At 35.9% G+C, this 17,148-nt stretch overlaps 1 protein-coding gene across 2 annotated transcripts in view; it reads left to right on the top strand.

Annotated features, from left to right (window-relative positions):
- Positions 1 to 17,148, top strand: part of PKN2 (protein kinase N2) — a 111,005-nt gene that overhangs the window by 80,551 nt on the left and 13,306 nt on the right. For both annotated transcript variants that reach the window (XM_031465535.2, XM_031465534.2), the window contains 8 exons: positions 8,160 to 8,303; positions 8,620 to 8,695; positions 9,291 to 9,465; positions 9,683 to 9,809; positions 10,870 to 11,000; positions 11,084 to 11,159; positions 11,238 to 11,329; positions 16,787 to 16,963. In XM_031465535.2, the coding sequence (XP_031321395.2) occupies positions 8,160 to 8,303; positions 8,620 to 8,695; positions 9,291 to 9,465; positions 9,683 to 9,809; positions 10,870 to 11,000; positions 11,084 to 11,159; positions 11,238 to 11,329; positions 16,787 to 16,963 (998 nt within the window). The remainder of the gene's footprint in view (positions 1 to 8,159; positions 8,304 to 8,619; positions 8,696 to 9,290; positions 9,466 to 9,682; positions 9,810 to 10,869; positions 11,001 to 11,083; positions 11,160 to 11,237; positions 11,330 to 16,786; positions 16,964 to 17,148) is intronic.

The following is a 17,148-nucleotide window of genomic DNA, read 5'->3' as shown; positions in this document are numbered from 1 at the left end:
CACTGCGTGGCTGAGTAAAGCTGTTCATCCCTCAGGCCGGCTAGACCTTCTGCATTCCTGATATGCATGCTACTTTTCCCTAATTGGATTATACACTCTTCTTGGACAGAGACCACCTTCCTTATTATAAGTCCTTCTGTTTACATAGTGCGCTTTACTTTTTCATGTGCTTTTTTTAATCCCTTATATTAATAGAAAATTTATTTATAGAAAATGTTTATAGAAACATTTACAGAAAATAATTGTTTTAAACTGACATGTTCATGCCCAGCATTTTGCCTCAAATGCCAAATCTCTTTTCTTTGGCATTTTGGAACTAAATTGTCTGCACTGTTTCTGTCCTCTCCAAAATACAAAGATTAATAGGTCTTTTTAGAATTTTAAGATACTCCAGAAATGATCTGCATCTAGAATAGTCTAGAGAATTTCAGATTATGCTTTGGGGAGCTCAGGGCTCTGCAGAATTGTTTCAGGAGGCCACATAGAGCCCTTTTTTGGTTTGTTTTGAGATTCTAGGTAACATGTCATTTGGAATTTGCCACTTTAAAAAACAAAGTTTGAAAACTGCTGATGTAATCCAGCCCCTTCATTTTATAGATTAATCAGGAAATCGTGGCCTAGGGATTCAGTAACCAGTCTAAGCTGTGATCTAGGATTCCTAAATGTGCTATCAGTTCTGTGTTCTTTCTATTCTTATCAGGTAACCCTTTTTATATTTTCTTATAAAATTTGGTCTTTATTAATGTTTATCATAAGAAATTACATAGTTATTGTGTCTATTTTTTCTGAATTCCTCAGCCCTCTTGTTGTAAAAAGTTTAATCCTCCCATGAGAGATTGAAATAAAAGGCAAGAGTCCTTACATCTAACTTTTTCTCATTCACAGTTCCTTTTGATTAACTTTGCTAATGTAATAGCGGACAGTCTGTATCAATATGGAAACAAGAAAGGGCCCTGTCCTTAGAACTGAAACTTAGAAAAATTGTAGCAGGAATCAGTTCTGTTAAGAGTAGAGCAATAGAGGGAGGGAGGGTGGGTGTAGCTCAGTGGTAGAGTGCATGCCTAGCATGCGTGAGGTCCTGGGTTCAATCCCCAATGCCTCCATTTAAATAAATAAACCTAATTACCCCCCACCTCCCACCCCCCAAAAAAACAAGAGTAGAGCAATAGAGAGTGGTCACTGATCAATGGGAAAGGAAGAAGAGGACACAGCAGGAGTGAAAGCCAGTAAAAAGGTGGTAGGATTAGTAGATCAGAAGTAACAGTAGGGTTGAAGGATCAATGGATGTTGAGGGACTAGAGAGAGAGAGCACATGGGGCTATATTCAATGTCTTGTAATAACTTGTAGTGGAAAAGAATCTGATAAAAGAATGTGTGTGTGGTGTGTGTGTGTGTGTGTAAAACTGAATCATTTTGAAACTAATACAACATTATGAATCAGCCATCCTTCAGGGAGGAGGGTATAGCTCAGGTGGTAGAGTGCATGCTTAGCATGCATGAAGTCCTGGTTTCAATCCCCAGTACTTCCTCTAAACATAAGTAAAGCTAATTACCTCCCACCCCCCAAAAACAACATACTTTTAAAAGAAAAAGATAATTTTAAGGAATTATGTAATTATTTTCTAGCTCTAGTATTATAGTTGAGATTTCTTACATGCTTTTGATTTCTTATCTTTGATTTTGATCTGCTTTTCTCTCTGAAAGATCTTAAGATTTTTATCTGTTATTCCCCTGGGACTCTGAGATTTCACAGGGGTGTCCTTTAGTTACAAGTGATTTTCACTGGTGAGTACTGTAGAGCACCTTCAGTTTTGAAAGCTGATGTGCTTTAGAATTGAGAAATGACTTATTTATCTGATCATTTCCTCTTCCCCATTTTCAGTGTCTTTCTTGCTAGTTGAATGTCTTAGATTGATCCTCTGATTTTTTTTATCTTTTGTCTATTGTCTCTCAATTTGTCTTTTTGTTCTGCTCTCTAGGAAATTTTGATTTATTTGCCAACACTTTTATTGACAGATTTATATCATATTTTTAATTTCTGAAAGTTTATTCTTTCTTTTTTCTTTTGAGTACTCTTTTTCTCTCATAAGGACAGTATCCTCTCTTACATCGTAAAGAATATCAATTTTAAGTTTTCTTCCCCCGAACTGTCTTTATTTCTTCTGAGATGCATTTCATGATTTCTTTAGCATATTGCAGATTTGGTGAAAAGTCTGGCCATCCTTGACTCCTTAAGAATGAGCCATTAGAAAAATTACTGGAAGTTCTGCATTTGAGGCTTTTCCCTACCCAAGTTCTGAACTAGTTAAAAGAAACAAAGATGTGACTAATGGAAAGTAAAATGTTATCATAAGCTGATGTTTGAAAGTGTGGTTGGATGTGTAACAATAATGGGGTTTTACCCAGTCCCTTAGATCACTGTGGGCACCAGCCCATGTAAAGCTTAAGGCGTAGCCGAGAAGAACAAACTGTATGCTCTCATTTAACAGCCTGGCTCTCAAGAAAAGGAGGGAAGAAATGGGCTGGATTATTCATGTCCAGTTTCTCTCTCAGAGTCTTTTATCAGGTAACTCATTGTAGGGGATGGGTAAGAGGGTTAAGGTAGAAACCCAGATACATAAGGGAAAAGTGAGAATTATTCCTCATAGAAACCACGGTGTTGAGAAAGAAAGATGCTTTCCTTCCTATAAAAGGATAGAAATGCATGCAAACATCGTAATGGGGCATGAAGCATCTTAATGTAGAACAAGCCATAGAATAGGAATACAAAGAAAATTTAATTCTTTCATGTATGAGCTGTCTGATGTTAAGAATATTATTTAATCTGAGCTGCTGTTTTTTTAACTTAAAATGAAGCTATAATAATACCCTTTTTACCTCTCTTTTGCTGTTTCCAATTCTTCTGTTATCAAATGATACATATCCTCTGAGACTATGTGAATCCTCCGAGACAGTGAATATTTAGAGTATCTAAACAACAACCCATTTAACATATTATTTCAAACTTCCTTGAATGCATCAACCCCAGGATGCCTTTGCTCTGTGTCGTTTTAGCAGTGAATTGTTCTGAAATCTTAAATTCAGTATCCCAAACTGTCACCAAATCTCTTACTCCCCTCAGTGAGATAACTGCGTAAGGCACCTAGATTAGGACCTTGCACATAATGGTTATGTAGTTAGTGGTGGTTCATGTTATTCTTGTTACTCCTCTGCTTCTGTTGTTTCTTTGTTACCACAAAGCTAGATGTCTGGTCAGACATTTCCATTTACTTGATTATTCAGGAAGTTGTTGAAGAAGGGGCCGTCAGCCCCTTACAAATTTTATTTCCTTCTCTGTTTTCCCTAAAACCAGTGTTACCCTGAGCCACTTCCTTACTGATGCCCCCGCAGCAGCTTTCAACCTTGTCTGTGTAGGTATATCGGTTTGGTTGAGGAATAAGACACACCATTAGAAAAAGGAACCATATGTGTATACAGTGAGGCAGAAAAGTTGGTTTGGAATAGTAGGGAGTCTTTGGAACTTTTTATTGGATGTGAATTGATATAGGGCACTGTTACACATAACTGTGCCAGCACCAAATAGTGTCATAATTGTTTACCTGTTTCTTCTACTCCCTGTGAATGGAGCAGAGTCACCCGCATCTATAGGAGGCAGACTTTTCAAACAAATTTACAGCTTTATGTTCTCCATTATCTCAGTCTCTTTACTCTCCTCGTGTTTCTCATCCTCCCCAAAGATCCTAGGTTGTTCCTGCTTTTCGTCACATTAGTTGCAGCTGAGACTCGCCCTCATTGGACTCCTGAAAGGAAATCAGATGTTACTGTTCCCCACGGCGGTAGTTTTCTCTCTGCCCCCTAGTGGGTTCCCACGGCCTCCCTTCACTGGCCTCTTTGTCTCTGGAGGCTGATGGCTGCGAACCTGAACCAGTGGGCTCTGACTTGAAATGGGAGACGCTGTAAGGAGGTCTGAGGGCAGGAAGAGAGAGAAGTCAGGAGGCTTGTCTCTCCTGTTTCACGGCCGTGATCATCTGTGGCGGCAGCTCCTGTTTGGCACTTCCTTTTCCAGGACCCCGTTTTCACTGAATGTTGGTAACTGTTACATCTTGCTCATCCAGGCTAGGAGTGGTAATAGATCTCTGCTGTTGCTAATCCTCAGATGCTTCCCATTTTTGTTGGTTCCTTTACCTAATCACACCTTCATAAATAGTCAACTTTTAAAGCAAACTCTTTTTGAGTGCATGATCTCTTTACTGCTGGGACCCTAGTTGCTGTTTCCCAGGCCTACGTTGTCCTTAGAAGCCTATTGAAGACCAATTAATCGAAGACCAATTAGTGTGACATCTGCCATGTGCACCTTCACAAAATCTCACCTTTCCTTGGCTTTTGAATTTTCCATGCTTTGAGTAATTTTCTCTTTTAATGGCTACAGAAAGTTTGCTTTTTGCCTTTTCTTTTCAGCAGTGAAATCTGGTTCTCATTTTCTCATTTTTAAGAAGTAGTTACTGATTATCTATCAGAGGTTCCCAAACTTTCTCAATTCACAGCATACTTAGTGTCCCAGTAATTATTTCACAGTGTGTCTCTAGGCCAAAAGAAATACCCAGCAGTTCCATTTATTAAGAATTAGTTACTAACTGAAAAGCTTGTGCACAGTAAAGGACACCATCAACAAAATGAAAAGGTAATCTACAGAATGAGGGAAAATATTAGATAAGTATCCAAAATATGTGAAGAACTCACACAACTCAATAGCAAAAAAAACAGTTTGATTTTTAAAAAGGCAAAGAAACTGAATAGACATTTTTATAAAGAAGGCATCCAAACAGCCAAGAGATACGTGAAAAGGTGTTTAACGCCCCTAATCATCAGGGAAATCCAATTCAAAACCACAGTGAGATATCACATGTTAGAGTGGCTGTCATCAAGAAGACAGGAGATGAGTGTTATTGAGGACGTGGAGGGAAAGAAACCCTTGTGCAGTACTGGTGGAAGTATAAATTAGTTCAGCCAGTCTGGAAAACGGTATGGAGGTTTCTCAAACAATTAAAAGTAGAACTGCAAGTGATCCAGCAATCCACATCCTGGGTGTGTATTCAAAGGAAATGCAAACGGGGTGCTGAAGAGATCCCTGCACTCGCATGCTCCTTGCAGCGTTACTCACAATGGCCAAGACGTGGAAACAGTCTGTGTGTCTGTCCATGGATGAAATGGATAAAGAAAATATGGCCTATATATAACGAAATATTACTCAACCACGAGAAAGAATAAAATCCTGCCACTGTCACATGGATGGCCTTGAGGACATTATGCTGAGTGAAATAAGCTGGACAGAGAAAGACAAATACTGCATGGTATCACATATATGGAATCCTTAGAAAAGAGTCAAACTCATAGAAACCAAGATTAGGAGAATGGTTGCCAGGAAATGGGGAAAACAGGGAGAGGTTGGTAAAAAGGAACAAACTTTTGGTTAGACCATGAATAAGGTCTGAGCATCTAATAAATGTGTATAATGTGTAATGTAATGTATAATGATGACTAGTTAATAACACCGTAGTATGTATATGAAATTTGCTAAGGGAACAGAACTTAAATGTTCTCAGCAAATGTATATATGTTTATTTATATAGATATAAACCAGGTGACGGGTGTGTTAATTAGCTAGACAGGAGGAATTCTCTCACAGCGTGTGTATGGATGTGTGTATCAGATCGTCCTGACGTATACTGTCCCTGTCTTACAGTTCTGCTTGTCAGTCATACCTCAGGTTTTAAGAAGTAGTTACTGATTACTTTCAGGCCTTACAGAGACTTCAGGCAAGCCATACAGATTCCTTAGATCTGCTACAGGGTTTCCTCTTTGATTCTAGGTTCAAATTCATAATACCACAAGACGAAACACAGGTTGAGACAGTTTGCCCCTGTTACCAATCAGTACTTAGATCATAACTGCTCAGCTATTTTGGTGGTGATTTCATTCCATCTAGAACTTTGTGGCCCTTGAGGTTTGACATTACCTGCAAGCATGCCCTTGCTTCCCATAAAGGAACTGACCTCCTTCGTCTGGAAAATTCCAGCAAATGATCAGTCACATTTGCAGTTTAAATTCAGCAAACGTCAGTGGCATGTCCTTATATTATGGGTGCTTTTCAGATGCTGTCTCCTTGCTTTATCTCTCCAGATCACACTGGATGTTAGGAGTTAAAGTAGGATCGGGGTTCCATGAGACAGTGTTAAGAGTACTGACATAAAACTTCAGAATCTGCTTTCGATCACAGCCACCCTCCACCTTAAGTTGTGGAGAGTGATACCCACAGGGAACAATGCAAAGCAACCAAAAATGAAGAGCTTTATCCCTAAAATTTCAGTGTAGAATTCCAGGAATGCTAATTTAAGCCTTGAGATAACCTTCCATCCCACATCTCTGGTCTTTCTAACATATCTTAGTTTGAAGCATGGAATAAAGAGAAGAAAGAGAAATGAGTTAATACTTGAGTTTTACCAAATTGACTAGAAAGAATATAAAGAAGGTGATTGGATCCTCTCTCATCCGGACAGAGTTGTAATCTTACCATTTTGGCAGAGTGAGAAGTATAAGAATTTTTAAGAATGACTGATCCCATCCCAAACATGCACACTGCCTGCACTCGCCTGGTCCACAGCAAGTTTTCCTGCCTGGTGCAGTGGAAGAAGATAGGAGAAGCCCACCCCTCCTCCTGTACATTGAAACAATGCAGTCTGAATTACCAGCCCCAGAGCCAGCTATTTAATTTATTTCCCAAAAGAACTGGTTTCAAAATGCTTAAAATTTTAAGTTGAATAAAATGTTATAGCACTAGTACTCACCACTTCTAAATGTCATTTTCTGATCTTAAAATAATTACACTCTTTCATGACAAGTGTTCTCTCCCATGATAATTATGTATCAGAGAAAAGAAATGGGATAGGAGGTCCTGGGCACACATGTTCGCTGGCGTAGACGTCTATTTCCAGTCCTTTTTTCCTGATGGGCTGTGAGACCTTCTGGCATGTTGTGTCTTGCCTCATTTTTTCATGTTCTGTTTTTTATAAGTGTTTTGTGTGTTCATTTGCATCAACTAGTTTTACCATTTAAACTCAGATGATTTTTATTATGCATACTAGGAGCTTACATAATAAGATACATAAGCTCACAAATTGAAAGCTTTTATATGAAAGAAGTAATTTATTTGTTGAGCCTAAAGGGAAAAACATTTATCTCTTTTTGTGGCTGATCCACAGAATCCCGAAAAACAAAATAATGGAGAAGTCTTGTGCTTTATAATTAAAATGTATGTAGATTATGGCTTACATGTAGAAGTCAGTTTATGGCTTGACGTACAGTTTATAAACTGTGTACATTTAATAATTGATTGTTAAAGCCTTAAATATGTTTTTCCACATAAGCATTATTTTTAATGACTACAGGGTATTCCCTCATATAGACATGTTATATACACTTGTTCCTGTTTTGGGCGGTTTGTTTGTTTGTTCATTTTTGATGTTGTAATAAATGAGCATCTTTCTATATAAAACTTAATCTGAATTTCCTGTTTGCTCCCTGCCTACACAGACCCAGTTATCACTAGTCCTATAACCTGGTGATATTCTATTGAAGATTTAATGACCTAACATTCTTAAAGTGTTTGACATAGTATGTGGGACACTGGAAGTACAGAATAAATGCTGTTCGCAGACCTTTTCCTGATTCAACATTGGAATAAGGAAATAAGAAGGTTTGAAATGGGCTCTTTGAGGTGAACACTGAGGTCTTTTAGCAATGACACAGCAAGTGATGTGAAGTGGAGGAGGAAAATCCAAAAGATTGAAGCTACGAGACGGGAAAGGGTTTCTGTGGTGCTTCATTTGTATTGGTTGTTCCCAGTTGTGTATTCTTTATCTGAAACGAATACCTTAACTTGATAGTGTCAGAATATGAATTTCTTCCTTTTAGTTAAAATGTATAAGTTTGTTAAAGTAATATATAATAGAGATATAAAGCGCCCTTATAAATAGTGCAAACATTGTGTGTGTGATCTTTGTTTATTGTATTTGTATTTTATATTTTTTGTGATATTTTATTCAAGTGTGTGTCCAATGATGTCTCCCCTGTTTTCTTTATTTTTTATTTAATTATTCTAGTCACGTGAACTGGAAATTTCAGTTTATTGGCGTGATTGGCGATCTCTGTGTGCTGTAAAATTTCTGAGGTTAGAAGATTTTTTAGACAACCAACGGCATGGCATGTGTCTCTATTTGGAACCACAGGGTACTTTATTTGCAGAGGTAATAAATGTATTTTATTAAATATGCACAACTACAGTTGAAACGACACACGTAGGCAGCATGAGAAAGAAGTGGGAGGAGTGTTAGGCTGAGTGGCAGACGACTTGAATTCTTGGCTCAGTTCTGCCACTGAATAGGTGTATTATTCTAAGACATATCATTTATCTAGGTCTGTTTTCTCATCTAGAAAATGAGGGAATTGAACTAAATTATATCTCAGATTCTCTTAAGTTTTTAAAACCTAGAAGTTAAACGAATTTTATGAACCATAAATCGAATGCTATATTCATGTCAACTTGAATTTTCTTCTCTGCAGGTTACCTTTTTTAATCCAGTTATTGAAAGAAGACCAAAACTCCAAAGACAAAAGAAAATTTTTTCAAAACAACAAGGTAATTACTAAGAAATCAAGTACAAAGTGTTTTGGTGTTATTGTAAATATAAAAAAGTCCACACACTGTTTAAAAAGTGATATCCATCTTTGTTTTTTGTTTTCCTCTTATTTGCTCAGTCATTTACTTCTAGATTTTATTAGGGAATATGTGAAGCACATCCATGAGTATGGAGGCTGGTGCAGTGCATCGTCACTCAGCTTTAACAGCAGTTAGCTCATGTCCAGTTTCGTTTCATCTCTAGCCTGTCACTCACTACTTCTCAGATTATTTGAAGCAAACTCAGACTTCATATTGATTCATCCATAAATATTACAGCTAGTATATCTAAAAGATAAGAATTCTTTTTTAAACCTTAACCATATATCATTATTACACATAAAAAAAGAGCAATTCCTACCTATTTATTTTTAAAACTGATTTTGCTTTTTTGCACTAGCCTTTAATAACAGTTAATTAAAAAATATTTTTAAGTGACAAATTTTGTTTGTTCTTCATAAATTAAAAACCAATGAATATGAATGTTTAAAATATGGCTTTTGGTAATATATTAAAAGATTTCTTGTTCTGCTTTCTTTCATCACCATATCCACAGGCAAAACATTTCTCAGAGCTCCTCAGATGAATATTAATATTGCCACTTGGGGAAGGCTAGTGAGAAGAGCTATTCCCACAGTAAATCATTCTGGCACCTTCAGCCCGCAGGCCCCGGTGCCCGCTGCAGTCCCCGTGGTTGACGCGCGCAGCCCTGAACTGGCGCCTCCAGTTAGGTATGGGACTTAAGTGCTTCGAGACGCACTGCTTTTATGAAGTAGTCGTTGTGACATTCACACATACTGATCGCAGTGAGTCTCTTAAGTCTTGTTTGTTCCAAATAGTATTTTGAAGTTCGTGTTCTGCTTACTTTTAAAACAATAAAATTGTTTGCTTTAATTTTGAAGCTGTTTAAAATACACACTTTTTATTACTGCTTTTATCTTTTATAAGTGATTCTACAGTAACCAAATTGGACTTTGATCTGGAACCTGAACCTCCTCCAGCCCCGCCACGTGATTCTTCCCTTGGAGAAATAGATGAATCTGCTGAATTACGAGATTTGGATACACCAGGGCAGGCAAGGCATTTTAAACCTTGTATAATTCCTTGTCACCAATGAGTTACCAGTAAAAGCGTCCTACTGAATGAGGTACACGTTACAGATGACTAAAAATTGCCTGTCTCTTCTGAGTGAATCGTAAACACCTCCGGGTGCTCTGAGCTGGTGGAGATGGAATAGGCTGCTTAACTAGGAGCACAGGAGCCTGCCTGGTGCTGGATGGCATGCTGCCTGAACACTGTTCATCTTCTGACTAGGGTAATGTGGTTTCTGAAATGCATTGAAGATGACAGTGATGTATTCATTTTATTTAATTGAAATATAGTTATTTACAGCATTCTGTCAGTTGCAGATGTGCAGTGTCAAGATTCAGTATTTTTGCAGATTCTGATCCATGACAGGTTGTTACAGGATGGTGGTGTAACTCCTCTGCTGTACAGTGTATCCTTTTTGCTTTTCCATTGTATATAGTGGTTCGTATCTGCTAATCCCATACCCCTAATTTGTCCCTCCCTCTTTCCTTCTCCCCTTTGGTTACCACAGTTTTGTTTTCTATGTCTGTGAGTCTGTTTCTGTTTTATATACACATTCGTTTGTATTATTTTTTAGATTCCATGTGTTAGTGATACCATACAGTGTCTTTCTCTGTCTGACTTACTTCATTAAGCATAATATTTTCTAGGTCCATCCACATTGCTGCAGATGGCAGAATTTCTTTTTTAATAGCAGGGTAATACTCCATTGTATGTATAGACATCACATCTTCTTAAACCAGTCATCTGTTGGTGGGCACTTCAGTTGCTTCCATGTCTCGGCTGTTGTAAATAGTGCTGCTGTGAAGTTGGGGTGCATATACGTTTTCAAATTAGTGTTTTCAGTTTTTCCACTCTATTTCTTTTTTTACATTTTTAGATAAGAGTAATGTAGAATTAATAACCATAAGAATGAATATCCAATACCTGAATTTTATTTTCTCACTCATATATATATTGACTTCTAATATTTTTTTAACTATCCTTACCTAGTAAGTTGTTTTGTGAATGTTTCTATGATTTAATGAGTGTTTAATATTTTACAGGTTTCAGAAACTATTTTTGACACTGAAAATGACAGAAATAGTGTACTTCCAACATCGCATTCTGAATATGAACCTGATATTCCTCAGTCAGTTCTCGAATACAGTGGTGATCATGAACTTGAGGACAGAAGGTACAGAAGACACACACAGCCTTGCTCCTGCCCATTTGGCCCCGTGCTTTTGCCTTGTTTTTAACTGGCCTCCCTGTTTTCAGATCTCAACAGATGTTTCAGTTTAATCTACAAGACTTCAGATGCTGTGCTGTCTTGGGCAGAGGACATTTTGGAAAGGTAATCTTTTACATTTTCTTGGAATGCCTACAAAAGTAGTAGCTCAAATGGGAAATAATTATTTTAATCTCACCTCAGGTACTTTTGGCTGAATATAAACACACAAATGAGATGTTTGCTATAAAAGCCTTAAAGAAAGGAGACATTGTGGCTCGAGATGAAGTAGACAGGTTAGTTTTTTTTTTATTAAATTGTTTATTTTTCCGAAGTTGTAATTTGATATTATGACAATCGATGTACATATTGCAACTTTCTATTTTCATAATGCATTTGACTGTTAAACAACATGGGTTGCAACTGTGCGGGTCGACTTAAAACAGATATTTTTCAATAGTAAATACTAAAATATGTTTCCATGGTCTGTGGCTAGTTGAAGCCACAGATGTGGAGGAGCTGCAGGTACAGAGGGCCGACTGTAAGTTATGCACAGATTAACCCCGTGTTGTTCAGGGGGCAGCTATGATATGTAAAGAAACTAAGTTAATGCATAAGGTGGGCATTAATTAAATATTTTCTTTCTAGCCAACCCTCCTCCCCACTCTTACGACAGTTTACTGGTTAATGGATACCAAGGAAAGATGACAAATGGTTTAAACTAATACTAATAAGCTTATACTTGGAAGTGTTAGTGTTTATATGGAATAAGATCTGTTACGCATCTGTGGTTGGGGGAGGCTATTTCTCATTTCATATTCCAGAAGTAATAAAATATCATTTATAAATTATCTTCAGTTAACTGAATGGTTAATATATTCTGCTTTTTAAAATGCACCTGTCTGTTCTTTTTTTCTCTCTCTCTTTTTCTTAAAGTAACATTTTTTTGACCAGAGCATCTTACCTTTCTGGGTGTAAACTGATATGGATACATCTTAACAGACAGTTGTTAAAATGTAAGGACTTTGGAGGTAATACTGTAATTAGGTTAGAGAATATACTTTTATTCAAATTCCAAATTAATGGAGTGTTTATAAACATGGAAATTATTATATAACAAATGGCATGTTTATTACAGAAAGAGACTTTTATTAGATATTTGCAACTATTTTTGTTAAACCACCAGGAAGCATCAATTAGTATTAATGGAAGACAGCCCTGTCTAATGAAAACAGCCTGGGACTTGAGTGAGAACACTTCTCTAGTCCTGATTGTTCCTTCTTAGTTCATTATTTGACCCCAGGGCAATTCACTGAACATCTCTGAGCCTCAGTTAAAGTATACATTTTAAAAATACATTTTTTGGTAGTACTTGCCTTACCAAATTGTTCCAAGTGCCATATAGATACATCAGATTGCTGCTTTTAATTTTTTCCCATCATATAGGAAGTTCTTAGAATTAGGATAGATCTTAAAAGATGTGAGTTTCCTTTGTGTAAAAAAATCTTTTCCTTTTGGAGTTCTCCTTTTTTTTACCTGTTTGTCATACTCCTCAATTACATCAAAATAAACTCTTTCTTGATCTAAAACTACTCAGAGAGGATTTTGCTTAATATTTATGAAGTATTCTGAACACCATATTATATGCTTAGAACTGTATTTTTCTGTTATGTAAGTAGCTAATGCAAACCTTTAATTGCACTGTCAGTCTCTTTATAATTACAATAATAGTAAGGTCAGATGTTTTTCTTTTAAGAATATTTATTCCAGATCCATAAATAGTAAATTCATTTATATCCTAAAATAATAGGAAACTGGTACTACTACTGTTCATAATGGGAAACTGGTACTACCTTGTGGTTTAAATAGCTTTCTCCTATATTGTTACTACATTGTTACAACTTTGAGCCCTGTCTCTGTAGGAAAACACTTTCTCATTTAATCTAGACATAATAATGTTAATATTGCTATTAAAAAAGAACGTCCAGATTAGAGAATGAAGCTTTAGCCAGAACTAGGACATTACCCGTACTTAAACTTGATCCAGCGTTGGTGAAAAGTTGATGAGTGATCTTTATCTAACGTCAGTTATAAATCCACGTATTCAGTAACATGGAAGTAAAATAATCTCTGGTAGAACTGGGAAAACAGAGAAATGTAAGATTCAGAGTGAGAACTAAAACTCAGAGGAATTTGAGGAGGGCAGCAAAAAAGGAGCAATTAGAGGAAGACAAGAAAAAAATTAAGAAAATAGACAAGCAAGTTTTTTAAAGTAATATATTTATTACTTGCAAGTCTGAATGGTAAACAAGTAAGCAGAATCCTTTATATTCACTTTCTAGCTCATCCTTGTTAATAATAGCTCCATAGAATTCAGTGTTATTGCATATTAGTCGTTTATTTTTTGTAGATGTTTTTTAAATGCTTAATGGTTCTTGATAATACTTTTTCTAAATATTCTTTCTCTAGTGTAAATTTTATTATTTTGCTTAAATCTTAGAAAGTTCCAAATCAGCCCCTTACTTTGTTACGGTTTTTTTTTTTGCTTTTTTTTCTTCTAGTTTTATTGAAATATAATTGACATGCAGTGCAGCATGTTTCATGTGTACAGCATAATGATTTGACTTACATACATCATGAAATGATTATCACAGTAAGTTTAGTAAACATCATCTCATAGAAATGAAGTTAAACAAATTTTAAAAATACCTATTTTTCCTCGTGATGAGAACTCTTAGGATTTACTCTCTTGTTTCATATATAACATACAGCAATATTAATTTTGTTTATCATGTTATACATTACATCCCTAGTACTTATGTACCTATAACTGGAAGTTTGTACCTTTTGACTGCCTTCATCCAGTTTCGCCTCTCTCGACCCCCATCTCTGGTAACCACAAATCTACATCTTTTTAAAGGGATACAAATTATGCACTAACTCCTGAGTAATATGATTTATATACAAAGATCACATTCTCCACCCACCAGTAGTAGAACCTTTTTTCTCAGTCCCATCTTCCCCACTTCTAAGCATGTCAAATTTATGTCATTGTTACGCCTTCTCACTCAGCTTCCTTTTTTTTTTATCAGTTCATATTTCAAGAGAACAGAATAGCTGTGGAAGTATACTTCTGCAGTTGTAGAACAAAAGCACAGCTAGTCAGATTTTTTTATATAATACACACACACACACACACACACACACACATACACACACTTCAATCCTAAGGCTGGCCTTATTAATGATGTGGTTTCCACTGACCAAAATAACTATCTGTACAAGGTTTTAAGTTTCCTGCATGTCTAATAATGTACTGGGAAGGAAGTGCACAAAAAAGTTAGGCTAGAACTAGCTGCTTAGGGAGATAAAACAGAAATACACTAGTTATGTAAGTAAAAGAGACTAGATATGTTTGAGTTTAAAATAAACAGTAAAGACAGTAGCAGCTCATAAATGGGAACATCAGGGTGAAGGTGTGCTGGTGGGTTTAGGTAAGGCCTCGTAAAGAAGATTGGGTTTGTGCTGTTCTTCGGAAGGTGGAAGATATTTGGGAACATGGAGAGAAGAAAAATGACAATTTAGAGGAAAATGTTCTGGACAGAATGAGTGAAGTTTAAAGTTTTGAATGAGGTTTGATTGTTCCGTGGGCTTTCAGGGAGAACATGCAGTTTAGATTAGGGTGGGAATAGTTAAAGACTCTTACGGAGCGGCTTTTTGGTGTGCTATGAAATGCTTAAAATTGTTGTGATGATTTGGGTCTATAAAGAGCCTTTCTCATTTACCTAATAGACGTAAGACATCTACCCAGTCCTCATCATTACTGTCAGTCTTCATCAAAGAATTCCTATGGCATTAAAACCATTTTAAGAGACGTTCTCTGATCAATCCTTTAGACCATTTGCATGTTCAACACAGGTCTAACCTCATACTCATCCCGTTGAGAATTAATGACTCTTCCATAAATTCCCCCATAGTTTATTAGTAATTCACCCATAAATATAAACCATAGACAGTCAAGAGGCCATGTTTGTCATCCACTTGAGACCAAGACGTCTTGTCAGTTTGTCTTATTTCATCTGAATATTTTGTCTACATTAGCCAAAATTTAGATTGATATAGTAAATCAGTTGTTTTAAAATCCATCGCATAGATCTTGCCCAATTGAACATTACTTTCCAATAAACTTAAATGGTGATAAAGTCGAAGCTATTAACTTTCTTTTTAATCTTCCATGAATTTATTTCTAATAATGACTTAAATTTGTAGTCATTTAGAAACCTGGCAAATGTATGTAGACATAAGGCCAGCGCTTTAAAAATGATTACAGTGGGGCTTTCTGTTCCTGAGTATATGTAAAATTATAAATACATTGTGTGAAATCAGAGCATAGGAGTTTATCTAGAATGTGACCATATTCAATAGAATTTAAACGCTATTTTATAATAGCCCCATTTACTGTCAGTATTTAAAACTGAACAGGTATTTTGAGTTTGTAACCCAGAAGACAGCTATATTAACATAGCTTCAAAATTACATGATCCTCCTACACAGCAGGTGTACTTTTAAATGTTTTCAAAATTCTATTTAATATTTTTGAGTTATAGCAATATAATCTGAATACCCAAATAAATGCTTTAATCTTTAAATGATTAACATTTTAAAAATTAACTCTTAAAAGACTCAAAAGAAAGGAAAATGGGTCTGCCTCCCTCCAACATCTGGACTTTAGTTTGGCATTTTGAAATCAACAACAACCACACACACACAAAAAATCTAACCAGTTCTTTTATTTTAAAAATAAAAGCATTATTAATGCTTTTAAACAGACATTAACATCCATTTTTTATTCCGGTCTCAAAAACAAACCAGAAAAAGTGCCTATTTTTGTATTAGAAACATAAATATAATACAGTTGTTAATAAAATTTGTCTGTTGGTATATTTCTTTTGATCAGGTGCTTAAAATGTTAATTCCAGGTTCTGTTTGAGTCATATGTGACCTGATGTTCTTCTGCTCTGAGTTTTAAGTGAAGTTGAAAAAGAAAAGTGGTATTTTTTGCTGTTTAGGCAAAATTAATGTTTCAGAGCCAGTAAGTTTGACCACTGTTCTTGTAAGCGTTCTTACAGGGAAAACCTGGGATAGCTGCAGACCTCATAGATAAATTGTTTTTCTCTCCAGGAGCTTCCTTGAGGCCTGTTGTAGAATGCCCTGTGTATCCTCTTTATTTTCCAGTTAGACTTCTAAATTAAAATTTTATATGGTATATCTTTACCCCACAACTTCTTATATGATAGAATATTTGGATACCATTACTTATGAATTATAAACATATACAGTCCTCGAAATTACCTTGATCACAAACTTTATATTTTAAAGTTATGCCCTAAAAATTTAAAGTTGCTAAATCCTTTGGCCAATTCCTGATAAACTTTCACAGTTCACCCCTAATTAAGCCTTTTTATTAACTGTACCCGTTAACCGTGTGTGTGCTACTCTGATACAGTCACTGCGAGTTTTGTGTCATGCTAATCGTATTTAGTTTTTTTAAATATATTTCTGTTGACGTTATATATAGCAAGTAGTCCAAATTTTTCAAAGCATTTATAGCAAAACTAAGACAAATTTTATGGTTTTAAAGTTATAATAGTTAAGAATTTTGCTTATTTTAGAGTTTAGTAATTTTTAAAGAATGTTATTTCCAATTAGAAGTTTTTAAAAAAATAGTGATTTTTAAATGTTTTCTCTTACAGCCTGATGTGTGAAAAAAGAATTTTTGAAACTGTGAATAGTGTAAGGCATCCCTTTTTGGTGAACCTTTTTGCATGTTTCCAAACCAAAGAGCACGTCTGCTTTGTAATGGAATATGCTGCCGGCGGGGACCTCATGATGCACATTCATGCTGACGTCTTTTCTGAACCAAGAGCTGTGTGAGTACTGAGATGTTTTCTGAGGTCTTCCATGACTGTTTCTTTTGGGGAAGGGAAAAAAGCTGTCTAAATTTTAGATTTATTTTTCCCCCAAATGGAAAACAGATCTCTGCAAGGAATATTAGGACTCCTTACTTACCTTTGTGCCATATGTAAATGTATCTGTTTTTCTCTGTTCTCCATGT

The sequence above is a fragment of the Camelus dromedarius genome, chromosome 14 (genome assembly GCF_036321535.1).
Source record: "Camelus dromedarius isolate mCamDro1 chromosome 14, mCamDro1.pat, whole genome shotgun sequence".
Lineage (NCBI taxonomy): Eukaryota > Metazoa > Chordata > Mammalia > Artiodactyla > Camelidae > Camelus > Camelus dromedarius.
This window is presented reverse-complemented; position numbering and strand designations above follow the sequence as displayed.